The 27,354-nt window shown below is 30.8% G+C and overlaps 1 protein-coding gene across 1 annotated transcript; it reads left to right on the top strand.

Moving 5' to 3' along the window:
* The first annotated feature begins 1,172 nt into the window (after positions 1 to 1,172).
* On the top strand, positions 1,173 to 27,081 carry LOC127712789 (nacrein-like protein). Its single transcript, XM_052219404.1, has 9 exons — positions 1,173 to 1,329; positions 4,108 to 4,272; positions 19,576 to 19,757; positions 20,428 to 20,520; positions 21,622 to 21,657; positions 22,581 to 22,722; positions 24,454 to 24,695; positions 24,986 to 25,063; positions 27,046 to 27,081. The coding sequence occupies exons 1-9, from the start codon at positions 1,173 to 1,175 to the stop codon at positions 27,079 to 27,081; spliced, it is 1,131 nt and encodes a 376-aa protein (XP_052075364.1).
* Positions 27,082 to 27,354: the final 273 nt, after the last annotated feature.

The raw sequence follows: 27,354 nt of genomic DNA, 5'->3' as shown, positions 1-27,354 counted from the left end.
TTTCAAGTTAAAAGTGGATGATTCCATGATTAAAGTTGGAATTCCCAAGTTTAATGTTGGATTTTCAAGATTAAGAATGATAACTCCAAGACTAAAGTTGATAATTCCAAGATTAAAGTTTGAAATTCCAAGATTAAAGTTGATAATTCCGAGATTAAAGTTGGAAATTCCAAGATTAAAGTTGATACATTTGTACTTCCAAGATTAAAGACAATATGAAAAAAATAAATAAAAAAGGATGACATTAATACGCTTCCGTAATAAAAGGTTCCGAAAAAGGCAAAATAATTAAAACGAGAAAAATAACGACATGATTAACGTTCAAAATAATTAATGAAAAACAACTATAATACACAGCAACACACGACAACCATGAACTACAGGCTTCTGACTTGGACAGGCACATGCAAAAGGTTAAAACATGTTTGCGTGGAAAATGAAAGATTAAAAGGCTAAAGACAAAGTAACAATATAAGAGTACTCACAGTTACTGAAGGTTAGTCCAAAGCCAATAACGACTACTAAAGAAATCATGCATCCAAGACGAGAATATGAATCTGTTTACATCCAATGTGAGCATCATCTTTCTCTAATTTTTGTGCTATTTTCACATTTCCTGAGCGGTGTGAGAAAAATATTTCTCCTCACCTTAGCCAAATGTACCTTAGATGGATTTGGCTTTTTTTATGTCCTTTTGGTCGTAGAGCTTTTCAACTGTTTTGGTTCTTAAACATCCTTGGCTTTCAAATATTTGGCATTGAGCGTTCCTGATGAAGGTAAATCAAGAAAAGCGCTTCGGACGCATGAAATTTATAAGGTCTGTATCTACTATTGATAATACATTTACAGCATAAAGACACGAAAATAGACTTCTTTATTATAACTTAACTGTGTAAAATATAATACACCAGTTTTGACCCGCACTGTTACAAATTGGCCAGCATTTAACAAAGATATAGAAAAGACAATATATCGTTCATACTTAAAGTGATTATATAGTTTTATAAAATTAATATAAAAATATAACCATGTCAAAAATGATTTATGGCATACTGTCATACTTTATATAACGCATAAATCTGCTAAATATTAAAAATCAATCAGCGTCTTTGATTAAATATAAGTCAGGTATTTTTTATGAGTTTTTTATTTGCCGCCGATGGGTTTCAGGGATGGAAGTCTTACTATCGTTTCTTTCTGTAGCCGCGTTGTTTTTGACCTTCGTTGATGGAGCTGGATATCTACAGGTGCGACCTCCCACCCTAGGACAGTGTTACTATGAAGATATCAACAAAGCCCATTTTAGCTACAATAGGACTTTTTGTGAAGGTAAGTCATGTAAGTTACTGTTTAAAATGTAACAGAATACTTGTTTTTTTAGCAATTTAAAGGGTTTTCCCGTAACATTTGACCTTTCTTTTTATAACCATATTTACGATCATAATATTTAGAATAATAGACTGAAATAAAACTTCGTTTTGGTATTGCACACTATATCACCAAGAAATTAAACAGACAACACAAACATCGACAAATTTGAAAGACAATACAATACTGGAAACTAACCAATGAACGATATTAAAGCAAATGTTTAGTAAGCATCTCCTGCTTCCTCAAACACATCCGACATGTTCACAATGTCAAGGCCGTTTTACACAGTAAAAGAAAAGAAGTAAGCTTTAGCCTGTCCCTAGATAGGAGCCTGTAATTCAGTGGTAGTCGTTTGTTGCTGTATGTCATATTTGTTTTTCGTTCATTATTTTGTAAATAAATCAGGCCGTTAGATCTCTTGTTTGATTGTTTTACATTTGTCAGTCCGGGGCCTTTTATAGCTGACTATGCGGTATGGGCTCTGCTCATTGTTGAAGGCCGTACGGTGACATATAGCTCCTAACTTCTATACCATATTGCCACTGATGGAGAATTGTGTCATTGGCAATCATACCGCATCGTCTTATTGTTATATTTGCAAAGAAAATAGATCTGTTCTATATGTGATTATCATGGAATCAATGCTACAAATTTAATTCAGATTTTGATCATCTGAACTTGCTAGGTATTTATTGTCTGATCTCTGTTTATAACAGTTTCCGATGTAAATTGATAACAAGGTTCATTGACAAAAAATATAGATGATCCCTGACTTTTTACTTTAGTTGCAACATGTTTGACAAGAGGAAACAACTCAACTATGACCTTTAAATTAGCTTTGACTTAATGTTACGCATCGTGTTGACGGTGACCAAACATTTTTCACCTTTTGTATATGCTGTAGCACTAACTGTTTTATAGGGGGAAAAAGTAGACAGTTTGTCTGTGTTTCGGTAGATAATTGCATAAGGAAAAGAAGTTCGGTTCTCAGACCAAAGACCTCGAAAGTCACTTTAAAGATTGATGTTATATGAAAAAGTTTCTGCGACATGTTGTGTACTAAATAATAAAAGTTATATATAAAACGGTCGAAATATAAGATTAATAACATGAATAATATAATGCGAAACAAAACCCAAAGGAATGACAAGAAGAAATTTCTGTCTTGATGCAGGAAAGACTTCAACTTTGATTAAACGTCTGACACTTCCTCATATTTTATACGTTTATATTTAATGATATGTTTCACGTGAAAGTAAGTTTCTAATGCCGTCAAGCGATATGTGTTCAGACGGTGACATTTACTATAACCTAATCTTTGATAAAGTCATAACCAAAAGATATCTGTCTTCTTCACATTTTTAAACACAAAAAATGAACAAGTATAACAATACTAATAATCTTATTTGACATATTTCCAATTTTCTAGTGTGATGTATGTATTTTGCGTGTTTCGTGTGATTAGAAATAACATTCTTATATGACGTTCTTCAAACGCTTTGAGTACACACCCGCGGTAAAATATAAATATATTGTATGTCAGCTGATCGGCAACGTCATGATTTGTTTGGGCTGTTCCGACCAATCTCCCACGTCATATGCTTTTTTCATGAATGAGCTACCCGACGTCAATCGGTGTAATGACGTCATTGAACGCCGACATAAGAATATGTTCACTTTACGGGAAAATGCACGGTTGTGAAACTGAAAGTCATCAAAACAAGGAAACATAAACAAACAATGCTAAAATTTGTTAAAAGCCATTTTTTTTACATATAAGTAAGATTATCATTTAAATTCATCCAAACCTATCTACGTATGTTTTTGTAAATAGTTTAAGCATGTAACTAGTTCAGTTTTATTCGTTCTTTTACGTCAATATTATAAGTGGATTTAATGACGGGAACGGCAAATGTTGCCTTTACCAAGAGCGCTTCGATCCAAAAGAATTGTCGTATTTGTCTTATTAGAATAGAAATAATTCATGGGACTTGAATTTATACTGATTTTACTGTTATTGCGATCGTTCGTGGTAAAATATTTAGTATGAAGGGCCAACCCGTGGTAAAACGAGTATAAATTCAAACCCCCATGAATTATTTCTTCAATAGATTGCAAAACGTAGGTCTTCAATAGTTTGCAAATAAACAATTACTGTAGCTACTACCTTGAGAGACTGATATTACTGGTCCTATATTTATAAAAAAGAAATACACAACACAGCGAGTGTCTCACTTAAATAACATAGCATATCACTAGCTTTTAGTGGTTTTCTGTTGAATGTACTGTTTTTTTTTTCATTGCAGTTTACATTCGCTAAACTTCAGATTTGCTGTTCAATGTGTGTTGTTTGCCTTAAATTTTGCGATTAATTAGTTTTTTTCCATGTTTATACGGGTTTGGTAACGTCCAGTCTTTGTTTTTCGTTACAAGACCTATAATAGATATAAGAAGATGTGGTATGAGTGCCAATGAGACAACTCTCCATCCAAGTCAAAATTTATAAAAGTAAACCATTATAGGTCACAGTACGGTCTTCAACACGGAGCCTTGGCTCACACCGAACATTAAGCTATAAAGGGCCCCAAAAAAATTACTAGTGTAAAACCATTCAAACGGGAAAACCAACGCTCTAATCTATATAAAAAACGAGAAACGAGAAACACTTATGAACCACATCAACAAACGACAACTACTGAACATCAGATACTATATTAAAGCATTTACATATTTTAGGACCAGCTTATTGGTGCAAAATTCACCTTTGTTGGATAACATGTGGATCAAAGAGGAGACAATCGCCAATCAATATCGATACAAGAAAAACAAAGTTTAGGTTTTTGTCAAGGCCAAAGTTCTACAATCTAAACAAAAGAGTTCCTGCAACAGTTAGAAACACTGGTAAGTGGAACACATTTTTATAATAGAACATATCTAGACAATTAAATATTTGGCGATTTCGTACAATACCAAGGTTTGTTAAGGTTGAACTTAAAGTCGTTATTCGATATCTAAAAATTACTAAACATAACTTTATATCAATTTTTCTCTCTGAAAGATTTGGTAATAGTTATCATCACTCTGAAAATGTAATTTTTAAATATAAATTAAATTATACTATGTTGTAATGTATATCTCCTAAGAAACTGACAAAAACATTTTCCCTGAAATTGTTAAGTTGACTTTAAAGATGAAAACTATGGCAAATGATTCCGTGAGGATTGATAGAAACAGGCATCAGTTTGGTAAAAACAATGGCTTGATTGTCGAAATATATATTATATGATTGTATTCAACAGACATTGCTTTTATTGTTAAACTGTGTTAATGAACAACCAAGAGATCAATAAAAACTGTAAACCTTTTTAAATTGACAATGCAGAAAAAGGAAGCTTGAATTAATATAATTATCAACAGTTATAGTTATTCACTTAGTGATGAATCTACCCCAGTTAAAAACTGAAAATATCAAAACTGCAATTGATAGGTATATGAAAACTAATGTCAATAGACCACTTTCGAGTTATGTCCTTCAACGGAAAAAATCGTCAATTATGCGCGCCTTTATGATGTCATTTACCAGATAGAGGGGACCGCCTGTTAAAGTTCAACAAGCATCTTCGTGATTGTCACACTGCAGGATAAACTAGAAATATTTTTTGTTCCGTAGGTACTTAATCACAATTCCCTAATGACAGCAGTGCTGATTATCAATTATAAGAATTTAATTTGGCGTATAATTATTGCAATAAAGCATCAATTTTTTGTTCACCTGCTCGTCAACATGGGAGGGAAGTGACAATGCTCCTAAAAGCACGAATGATGTTCACTAAAATCAAAGTTTTTGACGTAAATCCAACGAACTCGAAAGTGGTCTATTGTCATTGATATGCTCCAGAGAACATATGTCACACGGATAGAAAGAAAATGTGATTTGTTCTAACTAATCTGAACGAAACAATTAAATCCACTAGAAGATATCAGTTGTAGGCAAAATGAAAAAAAAAATAAGATTCGTTCCTTCGTTGCTGCTTATTTTCATCATCGGAAACATTTACAAAAGTTTCAAAATGTTAACCGAAAACTGTTGCATATTTCAAATACTATACAATTACTGTCATATGGTAGGGTAAATATGTGGTCTTATTCACCAATGCAAAAAAAGATATACACTAAGGTCAACAAACAAAAGGCAGTAACTGTTTTATTCCATATCCTAAACATGTGTTTTGTCATAAATTAGGCAAATAGTTTTCTCAATTGAATTATTTCATATTTTTTTTGTCGCGGCCTTTTATAGCCGACTATACGGTATGTGTTTTTTCTCATTGTTGTGGGCCGTACGGTTACCTATAATTGCTTACATCCACTTTATTTGAACTTTGGTGGATAGTTGGCTCATTGACAATCATACCTCATTTCCTTATTTTTATATCAATATCAAATATTCACGAAAACCAATTGTACATCAACCAATTTACCACAATTATACTCGTAGAAACACGTGACGTTCAGGCGCGGTGACATCACTTTTCTTCAGGTCAATATGCTGATTTATTCAAAATCCAATTCACATAAAATAATCCCAATAAGGAATAAATATACATTTTTCCTAAAATTTGAATAGTTGAAGGAAAAATTGATAAAAGAAGAGAATCATCCGAACGGTATTAATCACACCAAGAGGGATATTGATAACTGATTTTTTTTCTTGATCTAGAATAGTGTAAAAATGTTCCAAAATGAGTAATCAAAATGACGTACATATTTGTAAAACTTGTAAAACGAACGATTAAAAAAGGACAATTTGCAATATATAGGCAGATATTATTGCATATCGCACATACATGTATCATCTTCCCAACTGCCAAAGCATCCGTCCAGGAGCTCGTTATTCACTTTACGGCAAATAGCTAGGTTGCATGTCGTGTCAGTTGACGAAAAATCAACAATTAGTACATGAAACGGTAATCAATCCTTGCGTTTATAAAAGATTTTAACTTCTGAAAAAATTATGACAGTGTAGTCCTGCGGTTATATGTATATCAATTAGTATATTGACCTTTCACCCTTATTGCAATCTATCATTTTGATTAATAGAGACTTGTATTATTAATTCTACTAAATATGTTAAACAACCACCGAATTACGGTTAAAATTAAGTCATATCTCGTATGTGATTAATGACAAAGTTATACAAGTTTAAATACCTTAAGTTTATGTTTTTGTTGAATTATCATTGGAATAAAACTGATATCAGTTGCAATAGATACATGTATATGAAAATTGATATCTTTTTAAAAAGATGCAGAGAAAACTTTTTTTTTTGTATTTGAATAATAAATGCTAAGCATAAGTATTCAAAATTCATCTAGTAAATGAGTAAGGGTGAGTGAAAGACTTTATTGTCCATATGGTAATTTTTACAGTGACAAATAGTTATTTCAATGGCCATAATATGTAAATACACTATTAATTGAAGTAGTTGAAGAGCATAATTTATAATGTTGAAATTTAAGCCTAAATTTACTATCAATAGATATATACCGATACGATATTAAGTGCACATAAACAGATATGTGATTTTTCTTACTGTTTAATCCACAATATCGGAGTTTGTGAAAAACTGAAATAACCTTGAATGATACACTTTTCATTACCTGTATAAAGTTGTATCGTGTTTTACGTTTTTCTGACTTGCAATCCTTAATTTGTTTGGATCCGCTGCGTATCGCATTTTCCGCACATGTTCATAAGCTTAGATATTCAGGAATTACATATTTGATCAGTAACGTTATGACATTAAGCTGTGGCAAAATATATGCATATGTGTAAGGCAGTCATTTCATATTAGACACTACTTTAAATTCCATATACTACCCACTGAATATATTGCTCAGCTTTCTTTTTGTCTGGAACTTTGTAATGTAAAATTGAATAACAAACGCAATTATAATTCTTCTAAACACTCACTTCCTTGTTGACCATACTTTGCATTTTTATTATATAATCATTAAAAAAAAAACCACACAATTCCACGTCCTTTTTAACGCTGGTGGATAGTTATGTCATTTCCAATCATAACGCATCTCATTATTTTTATATAAAATGTTCAATAGCAATACGATGTGATATCATTTTCCGTTGCTATAACAAGATGAACAGAAACATATTTTGAATGTGGGACACTTGTCAGAATAATACGTATTGCTGTAAAATACAAAAGAAAATGTTCTGATATACCAACATTCCTTTAATGATATGCATACTTTATTCTCATCATGTTTACATTTTTGAAAGGTTGGTCTAATTTTATAATGTATAAATAGACTAATTAAATGCAAATCCTAGTAAAAAAAGTGTACATTAATTTTTTTTGGGACATTATAAAAACAATGTTTTTTCAATATTTTATCAGAGACATTAGAGTTAACGTTTGTTATTTTTTTTTCTTGTATGAATAAAAAAGATTTCAGTATAGGAAAATGAGAAAGCAACACAAAATATGACACACAAACCACATAGCTATTGACACGAATATGGTTCAACAATAGGCAAGCGGTTATACCATATCGTAAGTTACAAGTCCTGTTCATTAAATGTAGATACATTTGATAAATACCAAAAATCAAAGATCATTACTCAGTTTTAAATTCACAAATGACAAAATCATTACGTTAAAAGATACGACAACAACGGACAAAGTTCCTGAAATTTGGAGGAAAGTTAACCCGTATAGAAGTTCATGCAATTTCCCATAATTCCCATGTTGAGAATAAAATCATGTTTAAACGTGTTGGAGGCAAGTTTTTGTAATTATGTATAAGTAGTTTTTTTTTTTTTTTATCTCAGACACTACTTCAAATTCCATATTCTACCCACTGAGCATATTGCTCAGCTTTCGTTTTGATGAATGATATGTATTTTGTCTGGAATTTTGTAATGTTAAATTGTACAACGGAAGCAATTCTAGTTCTTCTAAACAGTCACTTCACGGTTGATCATACTTTGCATTTTTATTATACAAACTGAGCACGAGACGCGTACTCTGTAGACGGAGTCTCTTTAGCTCCTTTTAAATATGCGATTCCTAAGTTTTGTTTGTTACCTTGCTTAGTCTTTTTCAACGACTTCTGATATTAGAAGAACATTAGTAAACTACGTTTGTCTCAATTCAGAACAATGGTATCACAATCACAGAAAGAAACATTTTAGTTTTATCGACAAGAACCAGTACAGTTTCTTAATTATTTTCCCTTTTCGTCATTTATTTTTGTATTCTAATATTGCTCTTCCATTCATATATTTGTATACACAAATCATTAAAAAAAAAAAAACACACACACACACAATTCCACGTCATTTAAACGCTGGTGGATAGTTATGTTATTTCCAATCATACCACATCTGATTTTTATATAACATGTATATTAACAATACGATGTGATATTCATTTTCCTGTGCTTTAACAAGAACAACAAAAACATAGTTCGAAATTGGGAAACTTGTCAGAATGATTTGTATTACTGTAAAATACAATAGAAAATGTGCTGATGCAACAGAATTCCTTTAATGATATGCATACTTAAATATCATCATGTTTACCTTTTTGAAAGGTTGGTCTAATTTTATAATGTATAAATAGACTAATTAAATGCAAATCCTAATAAAAATAGTGTACATTAATTTTTTTATGAACGATATGTATTTTGTCTGGAATTTTGTAATGTTAAATTGTACAGCGGAAGCAATTCTAGTTCTTCTAAACAGTCACTTCACGGTTGATCATACTTTGCATTTTTATTATACAAACTGAGCACGAGACGCGTACTCTGTAGACGGAGTCTCATTCGCTCCTTTTGAATACGCGATTCCTAAGTTTTGTTTGTTACCTTGCTTAGTCTTTTTCAACGACTTCTGATATTAGAAGAACATTAGTAAACTACGTTTGTCTCAATTCAGAACAATGGTATCACAATCACAGAAAGAAACATTTCAGTTTTATCGACAAGAACCAGTACAGTTTTTTCCCTTTTCGTCATTTATTTTTGTATTCTAATATTGCTCTTCCATTCATATATTTGTATACACAAATCATTAAAAAAAAACCACACACACACACACAATTCCACGTCATTTAAACGCTGGTGGATAGTTGTGTCATTTCCAATCATACCACATCTTATTTTTATATAACATGTATATTAACAATACGATGTGATATTCATTTTCCTGTGCTTTAACAAGAACAACATAAACATAGTTCGAAAGTGGGAAACTTGTCAGAATGATTTGTATTACTGTAAAATACAATGAAAAATGTGCTGATGCAATAGAATTCCTTTAATGATATGCATACTTAAATATCATCATGTTTTTTGAAAGGTTGCTCTAATTTTATAATGTATAAATGGACTAATTAAATGCAAATCCTAGTAAAAATAGTGTACATTAATTTTTTTGGGACATTATAAAAACAATGTTTTATCAATATTTTATCAGACACATTAGAGTTAACGTTTGTTAATTTTTTTTTTCTTGTATGAATAAAAAGATTTGAGTATAGGAAAATGAGAAAGCAACACAAAATATGACACACAAACAACAAAGCTAGAGACACGAATAATGTTCAACTATAGGCAAGCGGCTATACAATATCGTAAGTTACAAGTCCGGGTCATTAAATGTAGATACATTTGATAAATACCAAAAATCAAAGATCATTACTCAGTTTTAAATTCACAAATGACAAAATCATTACGTTGAAAAATACGGCAACCCCGGACAAAGTTCCGGAATTATGAGGAAAGTTAACCCGTATAGAAGTTCATGCAATTTCCCATAATTCCCATGTTGAGAATAAAATCATGTTCAAAAGTGTTGGAGGCAAGTTTTTGTAATTATTTATAAGTAGATTTTATTTTTTTATCTCAGACACTACTTTAAATTCCATATTCTACCCACTGAGCATATTGCTCAGCTTTCGTTTTTATGAATGATATGTATTTTGTCTGGAATTTTGTAATGTTAAATTGTACAGCGGAAGCAATTCTAGTTCTTCTAAACAGTCACTTCACGGTTGATCATACTTTGCATTTTTATTATACAAACTGAGCACGAGACGCGTACTCTGTAGACGGAGTCTCTTTCGCTCTTTTTAAATATGCGATTCATAAGTTTTGTTTGTCACCTTGCTTAGTCTTTTTCAACGACTTCTGATATTAGAAGAACATTAGTAAACTACATTTGTCTCAATTCAGAACAATGGTATCACAATCACAGAAAGAAACATTTAAGTTCTATCGACAAGAACCAGTACAGTTGCTTAATTATTTTCCCTTTTCGTCATTTATTTTTGTATTCTAATATTGCTCTTTCATTCATATATTTGTATACACAAATCATTAAAAAAAAAACACACATACACAGTTCCACGTCATTTAAACGCTGGTGGATAGTTGTGTCATTTCCAATCATACCACATCTTCTTATTTTTATATAACATGTATATTAACATTACGATGTGATATTCATTTTCCTGTGCTTTAACAAGAACAACATAAACATAGTTCGAAAGTGGGACACTTGTCAGAATGATTTGTATTACTGTAAAATACAATAGAAAATGTGCTGATACAACAAAATTCCTTTAATGATATGCATACTTAAATATCATCATGTTTACCTTTTTGAAAGGTTGGTCTAATTTTATAATGTGTAAATAGACTAATTAAATGCAAATCCTAGTAAAAATAGTATACATTATTTTTTTTTGGGACATTATAAAAACAATGTTTTATCAATAGCTATCAGAGACATTAGAGTTAACGTTTGTTAATTTTTTTTTCTTGTATGAATAAAAAGATTTTTGAGTATAGGAAAATGAGAAAGCAACACAAAATATGACACACAAACCACAAAGCTAGAGACACGAATAATGTTCAACTATAGGCAAGCGGCTATACAATATCGTAAGTTACAAGTCCGGGTCATTAAATGTAGATACATTTGATAAATACCAAAAATCAAAGATCATTACTCAGTTTTAAATTCACAAATGACAAAATCATTACGTTGAAAGATACAACAACCACGGACAAAGTTCCTGAATGTGGAGGAAAGTTAACCCGTATAGAAGTTCATGCAACTTCCCATAATTTCCATGTTGAGAATAAAATCATGTTCAAAAGTGTTGGAGGCATGTTTTTGTAATTATTTATAAATAGATATATATATTTTTTTTTTATCTCAGACACTACTTTAAATTCCATATTCTACCCACTGAGCATATTGTTCAGCTTTCGTTTTTATGAATGATATGTATTTTGTCTGGAATTTTGTCATGTTAAATTGTACAACGGAAGCAATTCTAGTTCTTCTAAACAGTCACGTCACGGTTGATCATACTTTGCATTTTTATTATACAAACTGAGCACGAGACGCGTACTCTGTAGACGGAGTCTCATTCGCTCCTTTTAAATATGCGATTCCTAAGTTTTGTTTGTTACCTTGCTTAGTCTTTTTCAACGACTTCTGATATTAGAAGAACATTAGTAAACTACGTTTGTCTCAATTCAGAACAATGGTATCACAATCACAGAAAGAAACATTTCAGTTTTATCGACAAGAACCAGTACAGTTTTTTCCCTTTTCGTCATTTATTTTTGTATTCTAATATTGCTCTTCCATTCATATATTTGTATACACAAATCATTAAAAAAAAACCACACACACACACACAATTCCACGTCATTTAAACGCTGGTGGATAGTTGTGTCATTTCCAATCATACCACATCTTATTTTTATATAACATGTATATTAACAATACGATGTGATATTCATTTTCCTGTGCTTTAACAAGAACAACATAAACATAGTTCGAAAGTGGGAAACTTGTCAGAATGATTTGTATTACTGTAAAATACAATGAAAAATGTGCTGATGCAATAGAATTCCTTTAATGATATGCATACTTAAATATCATCATGTTTTTTGAAAGGTTGCTCTAATTTTATAATGTATAAATGGACTAATTAAATGCAAATCCTAGTAAAAATAGTGTACATTAATTTTTTTGGGACATTATAAAAACAATGTTTTATCAATATTTTATCAGACACATTAGAGTTAACGTTTGTTAATTTTTTTTTTCTTGTATGAATAAAAAGATTTGAGTATAGGAAAATGAGAAAGCAACACAAAATATGACACACAAACAACAAAGCTAGAGACACGAATAATGTTCAACTATAGGCAAGCGGCTATACAATATCGTAAGTTACAAGTCCGGGTCATTAAATGTAGATACATTTGATAAATACCAAAAATCAAAGATCATTACTCAGTTTTAAATTCACAAATGACAAAATCATTACGTTGAAAAATACGGCAACCCCGGACAAAGTTCCGGAATTATGAGGAAAGTTAACCCGTATAGAAGTTCATGCAATTTCCCATAATTCCCATGTTGAGAATAAAATCATGTTCAAAAGTGTTGGAGGCAAGTTTTTGTAATTATTTATAAGTAGATTTTATTTTTTTATCTCAGACACTACTTTAAATTCCATATTCTACCCACTGAGCATATTGCTCAGCTTTCGTTTTTATGAATGATATGTATTTTGTCTGGAATTTTGTAATGTTAAATTGTACAGCGGAAGCAATTCTAGTTCTTCTAAACAGTCACTTCACGGTTGATCATACTTTGCATTTTTATTATACAAACTGAGCACGAGACGCGTACTCTGTAGACGGAGTCTCTTTCGCTCTTTTTAAATATGCGATTCATAAGTTTTGTTTGTCACCTTGCTTAGTCTTTTTCAACGACTTCTGATATTAGAAGAACATTAGTAAACTACATTTGTCTCAATTCAGAACAATGGTATCACAATCACAGAAAGAAACATTTAAGTTCTATCGACAAGAACCAGTACAGTTGCTTAATTATTTTCCCTTTTCGTCATTTATTTTTGTATTCTAATATTGCTCTTTCATTCATATATTTGTATACACAAATCATTAAAAAAAAAACACACATACACAGTTCCACGTCATTTAAACGCTGGTGGATAGTTGTGTCATTTCCAATCATACCACATCTTCTTATTTTTATATAACATGTATATTAACATTACGATGTGATATTCATTTTCCTGTGCTTTAACAAGAACAACATAAACATAGTTCGAAAGTGGGACACTTGTCAGAATGATTTGTATTACTGTAAAATACAATAGAAAATGTGCTGATACAACAAAATTCCTTTAATGATATGCATACTTAAATATCATCATGTTTACCTTTTTGAAAGGTTGGTCTAATTTTATAATGTGTAAATAGACTAATTAAATGCAAATCCTAGTAAAAATAGTATACATTATTTTTTTTTGGGACATTATAAAAACAATGTTTTATCAATAGCTATCAGAGACATTAGAGTTAACGTTTGTTAATTTTTTTTTCTTGTATGAATAAAAAGATTTTTGAGTATAGGAAAATGAGAAAGCAACACAAAATATGACACACAAACCACAAAGCTAGAGACACGAATAATGTTCAACTATAGGCAAGCGGCTATACAATATCGTAAGTTACAAGTCCGGGTCATTAAATGTAGATACATTTGATAAATACCAAAAATCAAAGATCATTACTCAGTTTTAAATTCACAAATGACAAAATCATTACGTTGAAAGATACAACAACCACGGACAAAGTTCCTGAATGTGGAGGAAAGTTAACCCGTATAGAAGTTCATGCAACTTCCCATAATTTCCATGTTGAGAATAAAATCATGTTCAAAAGTGTTGGAGGCATGTTTTTGTAATTATTTATAAATAGATATATATATTTTTTTTTTATCTCAGACACTACTTTAAATTCCATATTCTACCCACTGAGCATATTGTTCAGCTTTCGTTTTTATGAATGATATGTATTTTGTCTGGAATTTTGTCATGTTAAATTGTACAACGGAAGCAATTCTAGTTCTTCTAAACAGTCACGTCACGGTTGATCATACTTTGCATTTTTATTATACAAACTGAGCACGAGACGCGTACTCTGTAGACGGAGTCTCTTTAGCTCCTTTTAAATATGCGATTCCTAAGTTTTGTTTGTTACCTTGCTTAGTCTTTTTCAACGACTTCTGATATTAGAAGAACATTAGTAAACTACGTTTGTCTCAATTCAGAACAATGGTATCACAATCACAGAAAGAAACATTTTAGTTTTATCGACAAGAACCAGTACAGTTTCTTAATTATTTTCCCTTTTCGTCATTTATTTTTGTATTCTAATATTGCTCTTCCATTCATATATTTGTATACACAAATCATTAAAAAAAAAAAACCACACACACACACAATTCCACGTCATTTAAACGCTGGTGGATAGTTATGTTATTTCCAATCATACCACATCTGATTTTTATATAACATGTATATTAACAATACGATGTGATATTCATTTTCCTGTGCTTTAACAAGAACAACATAAACATAGTTCGAAATTGGGAAACTTGTCAGAATGATTTGTATTACTGTAAAATACAATAGAAAATGTGCTGATGCAACAGAATTCCTTTAATGATATGCATACTTAAATATCATCATGTTTACCTTTTTGAAAGGTTGGTCTAATTTTATAATGTATAAATAGACTAATTAAATGCAAATCCTAATAAAAATAGTGTACATTAATTATTTTGGGACATTATAAAAACATTGTTTTATAAATATTTTATCAGACACATTAGAGTTATCGTTTGTTAATTTTTTTTTCTTGTATGAATAAAAAGATTTGAGTATAGGAAAATGAGAAAGCAACACAAAATATGACACACAAACCACAAAGCTATTGACACGAATAATGTTCAACTATAGGCAAGCGGCTATACAATATCGTAAGTTACAAGTCCGGGTCATTAAATGTAGATACATTTGATAAATACCAAAAATCAAAGATCATTACTCAGTTTTAAATTCACAAATGACTAAATCATTACGTTGAAAGATACGACAACCACGGACAAAGTTCCTGAATTATGAGGAAAGTTAACCCGTATAGAAGTTCATGCAATTTCCCATAATTCCCATGTTGAGAATAAAATCATGTTCAAAAGTGTTGGAGGCAAGTTTTTGTAATTATTTATAAGTAGATTTTTTTTTTTATCTCAGACACTACTTTAAATTCCATATTCTACCCACTGAGCATATTGCTCAGCTTTCGTTTTTATGAATGATATGTATTTTGTCTGGAATTTTGTAATGTTAAATTGTACAGCGGAAGCAATTTTAGTTCTTCTAAACAGTCACTTCACGGTTGATCATACTTTGCATTTTTATTATACAAACTGAGCACGAGACGCGTACTCTGTAGACGGAGTCTCTTTCGCTCCTTTTAAATATGCGATTCTTAAGTTTTGTTTGTTACCTTGCTTAGTCTTTTTCAACGACTTCTGATAATAGAACAACATTAGTAAACTACTTTTTTCTCAATTCAGAACAATGGTATCACAATCACAGAAAGAAACAGTTTAGTTCTATAGACAAGAACCAGTTTCTTAATTATTTTCCCATTTCGTCATTTATTTTTGTATTCTAATATTGCTCCTCCTTTCATATACTTGTATACAAAAATCACTAAAAAAAAACAAACAAACACACAATTCCACGTCATTTAAACGCTGGTGGATAGTTGTGTCATTTCCAATCATACCACATCTTCTTATCTTTATATAACATGTATATTAACAATACTATGTGATATATATTCCTGTGCTTTAACAAGAACAACATAAACATAGTTCGAAAGTGGGACACTTGTCAGAATGATTTGTATTGCTGTAAAATACAATAGAAAATGTGCTGATACAACAAAATTCCTTTAATGATATGCATACTTAAATATCACCATGTTTACCTTTTTGAAAGGTTGGTATAATTTTGTAATGTATAAATAGATTAATTAAACGAAATCGTAGTACAAATTTTATTTTGGACATAAAAAAAAACCAATGTTTTATAAATATTTTATCAGAGACATTAGAGTTAACGTTTGCTAAACAAAATTGTCTCGTATGAATGAAAAACGATTTGGGAAACGACAATGAGAAAGCAACATAACATATGACAGACAAACCCTGAAGCTATTGAAACAAATATGGTTCAATTGTAGGCAAGTAGCTATACAATATCGTAAGTTACAAGTTGTTACGGGTCATTAAATGTGAATACATTTCGACGTTTGGATCTTATAATGATGTAATCCCCATTTGGTATTGGTAGTAAAAAACTAAGCTTAAGGTTAAAAACGCAATATCATAAATATTTGACTGAGTCATAAAAAGTTATATAAGAAAATTGAATTTACGTACATGAAGAGTAACTCTTCGTTCGATTGCTTTTTAAATAGACAAGCAACTTAGATAAGTAAAGCATCTCTTTTTTCTGGAGATACAACACTTCACTACACATGCTACAAGCAATGCTGTTTTATAAATTTATCTCTATATTTCAATTGGAGATAGACTTTACCTGTGTAATATCCCTTATTCCTGACTGCTGGATTTACTACGAATTGCTGATACATTGAGTTTAAACCATGCAAACAATTTAAGCATAGTGCTACTTAGATAATTTTGAAAACAATTTTTACAGCAAAAATACCTGAAAAATAGTGGAGATAAAACACTATAAAGTATTTGTTTCTGAACAAACTAGATGAATAAACTAATTCAATTCAATGGGGATATGGAGATAGAACTGTAGAGTGTAGAAATCTATTAATACAATTGTATAAGGAGATAGACCATTTCAGTCGGAAATCAAATATATCAAAAGTAGACATATAACACTAGAAGATTCACGATTTGATGATATACCAAAAATATTAAAGATCATTACTATGTATTAAATTAACAAAATAATGATATAAACATTACGTTGAAACATAGGACAATCACTGACGAAGTTCCTGAATTGGGAGGAACGTTCACTTGAATAGAAGCTCATGTAATTTTCCATAATTCCCATGCGAGAATAAAACCATGTTCATAAGTGTTGGAGTCAAGTTTATGCATTTATTTATAAGCAGATATTTACTGCTTACATTACCTTAAATTCCATATTCTACCCACATTAGCATATTGCTCAGCTTTCGTTTAGATGAATAAAATATATTTTATCTTGAACTTCGTAATTTTAAATTGTACAGCGAAAGAAATTCTAGTTCTTCTAAACAGTCACTTCCTGGTTGACCATGCATTTCAATTTTTCAAACTGAGCACGAGACGCGTACTCTGTGAACGCAGTTTCTCTCGTTCTGTGTAAACTTTATGCAATTCCTAGGTTTTGTTTGCTACCTTGATTTTTTTTCTTTTCTAAAGACTTCTGATATTAAACCAACATCGGTTACCTTCTGTTGTCTCAGTTCAAAACAAAATTATCACAACCACAGATTTTTGTTTTAGTTCTATCGATGAGAACCAATACAGTCTCTTTTTTATTTCCCCTTTCGTCATTTATTTTTGTATTCTAATAATACTCTATTATTTATATATTTGTATGTGCAAATCATGCAAAAAAAACACAAATCTACGTCATATGAACTCTGGTGGAAAGTTGTGTCATTTCAGCTTCCCAGTTGTGAACTTTCCACTGTTATGTAGCAACATTCCAGCAGCGCCTGTATACGGAGTATATATCTCCAAATTGATACAATATTCCAGGGCTAGTGTTTCCTATCATGATTTCATTGATAGAGGGTTGCTGCTCACAAGGAAGCTATTACGAGTTGGTTGACCGTTATGGAATATCTGTTTCACAGATGACGACGGATATGTTCCAATTGTCGTAACTACAACATGTAAAATCACGTTTCCTTCCCCCGAATGTGACCTTTCGAATAGACATATTACCGGGTTTGTACTTACATGAGCAACACGATGGCTGCCTCATGTGAAGCAGGATCTGCTTACCATTCCGGAGCACCTGCGATCACCCCCAGTTATTTGGTGGGGTTCGTGTTTCTCAGTGTTTGGTTTTCTAAGTTGCTTTTTGTACTGTTGTTTGTCTTTTTCTTTTTTAGCCATGGCGTTGTCGGTTTTTTTTTTTGTCTTATGGGTTTGAATGTTCTTTTGGTATCCTTTGCCTCTCTTCCAATCCTACCACATCTCCTCATTTTTATAAAACATGTATGATAACAATATGATGTGATTTTCATTTTCCTTTGCTATACCAAGATGAACATAATCATATTTTGAATGTGGTACACTTGTCAGAATGATTTGTTTTGCTGTAAAATACAACATAAAATGTGCTGATACACCAAAATTCCTTTGATGATATGCATACTTAAATATCATCATGTTTACCTTTTTGAAAGGTTGGTCTAATTTTATAATGTATAAATAAACTAATCAAATGCAAATCGTAGTAAATATCGTGTACATTGATTTTATTTGGGAAATAAAAAAAAAAAAACAATGTTTTATAAATATTTTATCAGAGATATTAGAGTTAACGTTTGTTAAAAGAATCTTACTTGTATGAATAAAAAATATTCATTGGGTATACGAGAATTAGAAAGCCACAAAAAATAGACAAACAAACCCTAAAGCTGTCGACCCAAATATGGGTTCAACTATAGGCAAGTGGCTATACAGTACTATAAGTTAAATGATGCGCTGGGTCATTAAATGTAAAATTGAGAATGGAAATGGGGAATTTGTCAAAGAGACAACAACCCGACCAAAGAGCAGAAAAACAGCTGAAGCACCGTGAATACATTTGATAAAATTCCAAAAATAACAAAGCATTACTTATTGTGAAATTCACAAAAGACAAAAGACATTACGTTGAAACATAGGACCCCCATGGACAAATTTCCTGAATTTGGAGGATCATTAATCCGTTTAAAAGTTCATGTTTTTTTTAAATTCCCATGCTGAGAATAACATCGTGTTCAAAAGTGTTGGAGTCAAGTTTCTGTAATTATTCATAACTAGATATGGACTACCTACAAAATGTAGTGTATCTCATTTATGTTAAAGGTTAAGTGAATGTGTTTAACCATACAACGTATAAAAACAACAATACACATGATCACATATGGTTTTGAGATTTCTTGTTTTTAAGGTAAACTGTATATGGTTCCAATTTTAATGAATTTATGACATCTTAAACCCCATTTCTTGAAATAGGTCATGCACCGGAATTCAACGTTGTACCAACTAAATCCAATGCCGATAGGATCATTTTATATAATGTTCCTGGCAGACCAAAAGAGAAGAAGTACGTATTTGGTCAGTTACATGTTCATTTTGGAAGAAACGATAATCAAGGATCTGAACATTGTATTGACAACATATTCAAACCGATGGAGGTAAACTTCGTTATCGCAAATTTAGTAGTTGGAACAGTCCGTATAAGACAATAATTAACATTTGGGTAGAAACCAGATAATTTATATAAAGCATACAAGACGAAAACACTGGATATGAAATAATGATATTCAAAGCACAATACGGATATTTTATTAAATAAAATTTTAGGACCTGGTTCTGAAAAGTAAAATAGCAAAAATACCGATCTTCAAGATGAATTCAAAATGGAAAGTCCTTTATCAAATGACAAAACTCAAACACATCCAACTTGTTCAATATGTAGCATTGATTATGACGTTATTTCAAGACAGTCATATTAAATTATAAAAGAATAAATATCTAACCTCCATACAAGAAGTTGTATGAAAAAATAAATAAAACGAACCCTCATTTACCTAATACATAAATATGACATGCATCTATAGTCACTGGAATGAAAATTTCATCTTTTTTTTTTCAAAACAAATACCTATAAATCTTGACACTGAGGTAAATGCATTATTTAGACTCACCAGATATCAACCAATAACCTGTGTTTGTAATTTGAATTTGAATTTGAATTATAAGGGAATCTGTACTTTTAGGAAATGCTTCTCAAAAACAAAGCAAACATAAAGGTTCAACATAAGTTCATAATCATTCATATACTGACGAAAAATTATATTATAGGCTCACTTGGTATTTTACGACCTTAATTATGGCAATCTTGGAGATGCTAGATCGAAAAAAGATGGACTTGTGGGGATAAGTGTGATGGTAGAGGTAAGTGCCTTTTGCTAAATCTACTAGTTAGGTACTTTTCAATCAATATTGTAATTGAGTGCTGTTGATTTTATCGTTTACACAAACAAAAATACAAAAACCTGGCACGGATGAATGCCTAGATATATATAGATGGACAAAGTAAAATGAAAATAGAAATGAAATGCATCATTGAAAACATATATCAAATTAGAAATCATGTCATATAACTCTTGACATATCTCATTAACAACAACACGTATTGAACGAATTAAAATATGCTTTCCTCTTGGACAAACCAATATAAGGTTTGTGGAATAAATTAGTTTTAATAACATTAACAAGATAGAAATTTGATGAAAAGACCTGACTTTTATAATTATAAGAATAATCATAAATTATGATAATGTCCACAGTCTTGCATGTTTCTATATTCTTTAAAGCGCGCTTACTTTTGCAAAGGGGCAGACAATTATTTTCAGTACAGCTAACGAAGTTCCTCATTTAAATGTTCAGAAAATATCAGAAACAGTGATTTTTGTTAAAATCTTATAACAAACTTTACTTTTTATCAATGCTTAATTTAGTCAGAGTTATATTATGTTCATTTTATTCAGATAAAGAAAGATAATGATCTACTCCAATTTAATACAGAAAAAATATTAGTTTTGATGTAACTTTGACATGATTTAATTATTGAAATTTAAAGTTTAATTTAAAATAACCATAATGTATAATTTGGCAACAGTTTTGCAGTTTATTCAATCGTCATTTGGTAACCATTTTGACCCAAAACCTTTCGCACTTATGTTGCAAAAAATTTATTGGTGTAACATTATATTTCAATTATCCATTAATTGTACACTATCTTATTACAGTTTCTGTCGAATGAGATATATCTATGTTGTTTTTTGTTACATAAATAAGAACACACAAGAAAGAGAATATTTTTTCATAGGTGTTTAAAGCACACACAAAATAATGGCTCAGTTAGTCTTTCTACGATTCAATTCCTCTTTTCTCAATTTAAGTTGTTACACGTAGTACTTAATATCCTACCATGTATGAGGTTACAATGAGCAGTACTTAACATATATTTGTTGCTATCTTATCAACTTCCAGGTAAGCGGTAAACACCAGAAAACCACCAAGTGTAAGGTGAGTAACTCAAGCTATGGTTTGAATTAGATAAAATCTGGATAATTATCACAGGATGTCTGTTATTTAGATAAGTTCAAAATATTCAAGTATGAGCCAGAGAAAAATTAACAAAATAAAAATGCAAATTTTCGCATGTGCTGTAATCATAAACATTTTTCCAAATAGTTTAAATTATATAAGTAGACAATCTTGTTAAGACATTACAAATCAATGAACATCAGCAATGGTTACTCAATGTAATGTTAACGATTCAATGTTTTTAGGAAAATGAGAAACTTCAAAATATTTAATGTCGAAAAGTATTCAATATGAATACAGATATAATCTGTTACTCAGAAAATATCATTTATTGTACATGTTGTATTACGTTCCAGAAAGGTAACGACAATTATATGAGACAAACTGGAAATGTTTGCGATTGAGTGAAAGTCCATAAATAGCAGATACGACACCAAGATCTAAAACACTTTCTCTCAGTGAACGTTTGAAATTTGTGCAAATGGGAGTTTCAGATACTTCTATTTATAAATCTCAACGTAAAGAGGACGATTACCCAAGAATGAACTTAACTTAGATATAAAAACGAAGACTAAACGCGTTAAGACACGGCACTTATGTATACGCCATACTTAGAGAACTTTATGACATTCTTTTCCAAATACATTCATTATGCATTCATCTAAAATACATTCAATATACATTCAAAATCCCAACGTTTTAATATGCATTCAATATAAATTCATTTAATATGCATACACATATATGTATACAATCACATGAATTTAAATGTATTTATAAATATATCATGTGTGCATACATATTGTATATATCCTGCATATATACATATTGTATATATCATGTTTATATTTAAAATGATATCTCTGCATACTTTTTCACAAGAAAAATTCTTGTATTGATAGAACGGAAGAAAATGTAAAGCCAGATTTGCAAAAAACCTCAGTAATATAATGGAAAAGTACTATGAACAAGTGCGATGTTTTCCACTAGAGCAATACAGCGATTTTTTCAACAACAACAGATTCGGGTTTTTTAGGAGAAGAAGTAAGAATTATAGTACTAAATAAAAAAAAGCAATATATATAACCTTATGATTTCGTATTAGGAAGAACTTTCATAATAGATATGTCTTATAGAAGATGCAGGAATTTAAGGCAAACCCCTTTTATATGACATTAACAACTCTTTGATATCAACCCACGACATCTGAATTAAGATACTTTGTTGATCTGAACTTTCCAAACAATTATTCCAAACGCGTATACGTAGAATCATTTTCGAGAAACTTGTTCAATAAGTCATTATTTTAATTTTTGAATACATTTCTAGACTCATTAAGAAATGTATTTGATGACATGTCTTGACGTCACTGATGGGTCTTTTGTAAGCAAAAAACACGCGTCTGGCGCTCAAAATTTTAATCCTGATATTTTTGATGATTCTATTTACTACCACTGGGCCGATGTCATTCCTGGCGGAGATTTCCTCACCAAGAGTTTCACCAGCCCAGGATTCAGCACTTCTGTGTTGACATGAATTATCATTCATATGGTCATTATAATGAAATAACTGTTAACTATGTTAACAACACTTCGAATGTTTCGAAAAACTAAGGATTTTTTACCCCAGGAATAGATTACCTTATCTGTATATGGCAGAACATTTCGGAATTTGGGTCCTAAATATGTACTTTAACGTCGTATTTTATTGAGCCTGTTTAACTTTATTTGTGTTTCAACAACTGTCACCAATATATCTTATGGACGAAACGCGCGTCTGACGTACAAAATGTTATTCTTGGTATCTATGATGAATGTATCTTGAATTATCTGCATCATTGTCTATTGATTCAGAATTCGAAAGGTCGGGTTTGTGTTTGCATGAGCAATTCGACGGATTCTTATGGAGAAGAAACTGCTTACCCTTCCAAATTTCCTTCGTTGAAACCCGTTTTTTTGTTGGTCGGTTTCGTATTGCTCAGTCTTTATTTTTTTATGTTATTACGTTTAATGGACTAAATTTTTTTCCTCTTTTACCATTGCTTTGACAATTTTGTTTGATTTATGAGTTTTAAATGTCCCCTTGGTATATTTTTCCTATGTTATTGCCGAGAGTGACAAGTACAATGGTAAGAAAAAAAAAACCGTTGTTAAGAATTAAAAATTTTCCTCCTTTTATTTTTTTGTTTTTTTCCTTCAGGCAAGACACGTTTATGTCAAGTTTATTGAGTTTCCTTGTCTCACACGAAAGACCGATGTTCTTTTGGCGTTATTATTGGAACAAAATGTTTCTGTCACTTCTGCTAATTATAACTTCATCTTTGTATCAAAAGTTTACTAAATTGTCACAGGATATTATTTAAGTTAATATTTACATGATATATTCTACAACCATGCTTTTCTTAAATACCGAAAATCCGAAAAAGAAACTTCACTTCTAACAGATTCAGTTATCTCTCAACAAAAATCATATGTTATCAACACCACTCTATAATGTACGCTTCAATGGAAACGACCCTCCCCCACCCACGCACAGCAGACGTCAGAAGAGGAATTCTTACAGTTGTTTAATTCACAGTTGTTATCTAAAAGTGAAAGAAACTAAGTTGAATATCAATGTTGAAGAATCTTATCAATGTAATTCCAACATTTTAACGTCATTTTGTCCAGCATGTATGTAATATGTAATAACAGTTTTATTCAGCCTTACCAATTTATATTGAATATTATTTTCTATTGAAGAACAATACATATATTTTTTTAAAATATCAAATAGATTCACGTTCTGAACAGTATTGCGGAAGGACACTTAGTCAAGATTATATACAAAATAGATGTCAAAAAGACCCGGATGACACTTCAGTAAAATTGCAAGTTACAGAAGGTATCACACCTAAAGATGTCCTGCCGTATGACACAGATCTATTCTACACGTATGCAGGATCTCTTACGACACCCCCCTGTTATGAAACTGTACAGTGGATTATTTACAAATGTCCAATTAAAGTTTCAAGCAAGGTCAGTATAATGACAGTCCACGTACTTTTGTAACTGATTTTACTACACGTTTCCAAATTATTGTATCATTGAATTTATTAATTGTGAATGTTGTCCATCTTCACAAACAAAAAGCGACATATCTCAATAACCAGTTCCTGCATTTTCAAATAAAAAGTTTGATTTTATCTGATATTATGTCACTTCTTTATTTGAACGGACAACACATTAGAAAGTGAACACAATAATTGACATGTAAAGTTATATTCGTCGACTAAGTATTAAAAATTATGCTGATTGTATTTTGTCAGGCTTTTAATATGCTTCAATTTGTTGAGGATTCACAGAAAGATGAACTTATGAAACTTGGTGTAAGGAGGCCTATACAGGTAAGCAACTATAAATGGATCTTGTTCTCTTTCTGTTTTTAAGGAATGACTGTAATATTTTTATTTGTATATGAAGAAATAACATCAAAAATAGGGTGCACACTGATAAAAGTGTGCACCACATTTTTTAGGTTATTTCGAATAGACAGAAAAAATATTACAGTCATTCCTTATAATTCAATTCTAAAAAGGAGTAAATCATTAATGATTAAAACTTTGATGACGTCACGGTCATATAACAAAATTATGTCTATGAGCTGATAGACAAAACACGTTCAGCCAATCAGAAGACGTGTTACATCCAAAATTGTATTATTCTTCAAATGTTTGGTAATGATAAATTAAAAAAGATGTTCAGTCCGTCAGTTAGGCAATAAATCATATCTATGGGTGAGTTTCAAGAGATACAAGCTCTGCGTAACACGTTGTGAATGTTGAGTGTGTGAATTTGTAACAAGGTTTCATATGTTTTGTTTAATCAGCTTGTCCGACAGTTTTTATCTAATAGCCTTCAAAATTTCTGCAACATATAAATAAGGGAAATGTGATATTAGTGCCAATGAGACACGTCTTCACAATTGACTAAGACACAAGGTTGTAAACACGTTAGCTCACTGTAAGGCATTCAACAACGATGATGCACATTACGTAAATTTGGCTTTAAAAAGCGAAAACATTAAAAAGGGAAAAACAACGGTCTTATTACTGCAAAAACACATTAAACGAGAATATGTGTTTAAACATTGAAAATGTGCACTTCACTTTGTGTTCTAATTTGAAATTTTTTGACCGATTTCCAAGATATTTTTCTAAAAATGCGGAAAAAATATCAACGAATATAATTCTAACTGGACCTGCTTTGAAGAAATAATATACATACATGTTAGTGATTATGATTATATATTAGCGTACATGTACTATTGACCTGCAACGTGTACTGATGAACAAGTAATGTAATGAGGGAAGACACATACATTGCAATCACTGGCGAACATAATGGCAAACAAATCTCAAAAAATCAAACCGAGATACAAATATGGGAGACTGGGATATATTATTGTACGTTATCGGAATTGTATGAATAAAAAATGTTGAAATTGTGTATTTCATGTCAGAAATTTGTTCTTGCATCTTTCCATAGTAAGAACTAGGGCGTGATATAATCATCAATTTAGTTAACATTTTAAATCCGTACTGTCCTCTCACAAATACTGCCAATTAAAATAAATTTAAGGATGAACTTAGGTGAATTTCAAAAAATCTAGAATTTAAAATTGATACTGTAAGTCGTAAGAGCATAAGTTAAGGAACACAATAAGCTAATAATATTGATAGGTTATGGAGCTACTTTTCGAGATATTTGATTTTTTAAAAATGGCTGGAAAAGCCTGACTCGGACTTTTACCTTATATTTGCATTGATATTATTTGGGTCTCTAATCGAAAGAAAAGAAATCTAGAACTGCTAAAATTTGGGTAAATGATCTTTTATGAGCTATTGAAGTCTTATATGAAAAGAAAAATTGGTTTTATATGGCAAAATATTTTACCCTGTATTGAAGAAAAAAAACCAAGGAGTCCAAACATCTGACACAAATTCTTAAACCTCACCTAAGTACATCCTTAATATTGAAATTTCATGATGCATCATACATTTTTAAATGATAAACAGGCGTCTATATATGATGTCAACCTTTAAAACGATTTACACATTTATTATGAATAATAAATTATTTTGAATGTATAATGATGTTGAAGGATTCTCTTAAACAAAACAAATCACTTCTCTTCTTGCAAGTGTTCGACTTGACGTAAACCCAAACCTGTTTTCTTATCTACGATACCGATTTAATACCGGATTTTTTTCTTGCATGCGCTGCAACACGAGGCCCACTAGAAATAATAGAAATTGACAACCTTTACTAAATGTTATTTGATATTCAAATCATATTTGTAACATTAAATAAATGTCTTTTTTTTCAGGAAAATATGAAAGTGGTTGTATACAGTAGTTTTTAAAATAACAATGTTTGCAGTAATAAGGAGTTTGATTTCGACATGTCAGAATGATTTAAACACAGATTGTTCGAAGAATACATTTCGTATCCGACAGTTTGTTTAATTTGTATTTCTACAATTTTCTGAATTACAACATGCGTTGTATACAACTAACGAAATTTATATTATAGTTTTCATCCTATAGTCTTTTAATATCTCCCGTAGCCAACATATTAAACTGCATCTGTTGAAACCTTCAAGTTCAATGTTAATCAAAAGTTCCTCTCAAATTAC

This window comes from Mytilus californianus, unplaced genomic scaffold (assembly GCF_021869535.1).
Source record: "Mytilus californianus isolate M0D057914Y unplaced genomic scaffold, xbMytCali1.0.p SCAF_8, whole genome shotgun sequence".
In the NCBI taxonomy this organism is placed as follows: domain Eukaryota; kingdom Metazoa; phylum Mollusca; class Bivalvia; order Mytilida; family Mytilidae; genus Mytilus; species Mytilus californianus.
The sequence above is the reverse complement of the archived record's forward strand: the minus strand, read 5'-3'. Positions and strand labels throughout refer to the sequence as shown.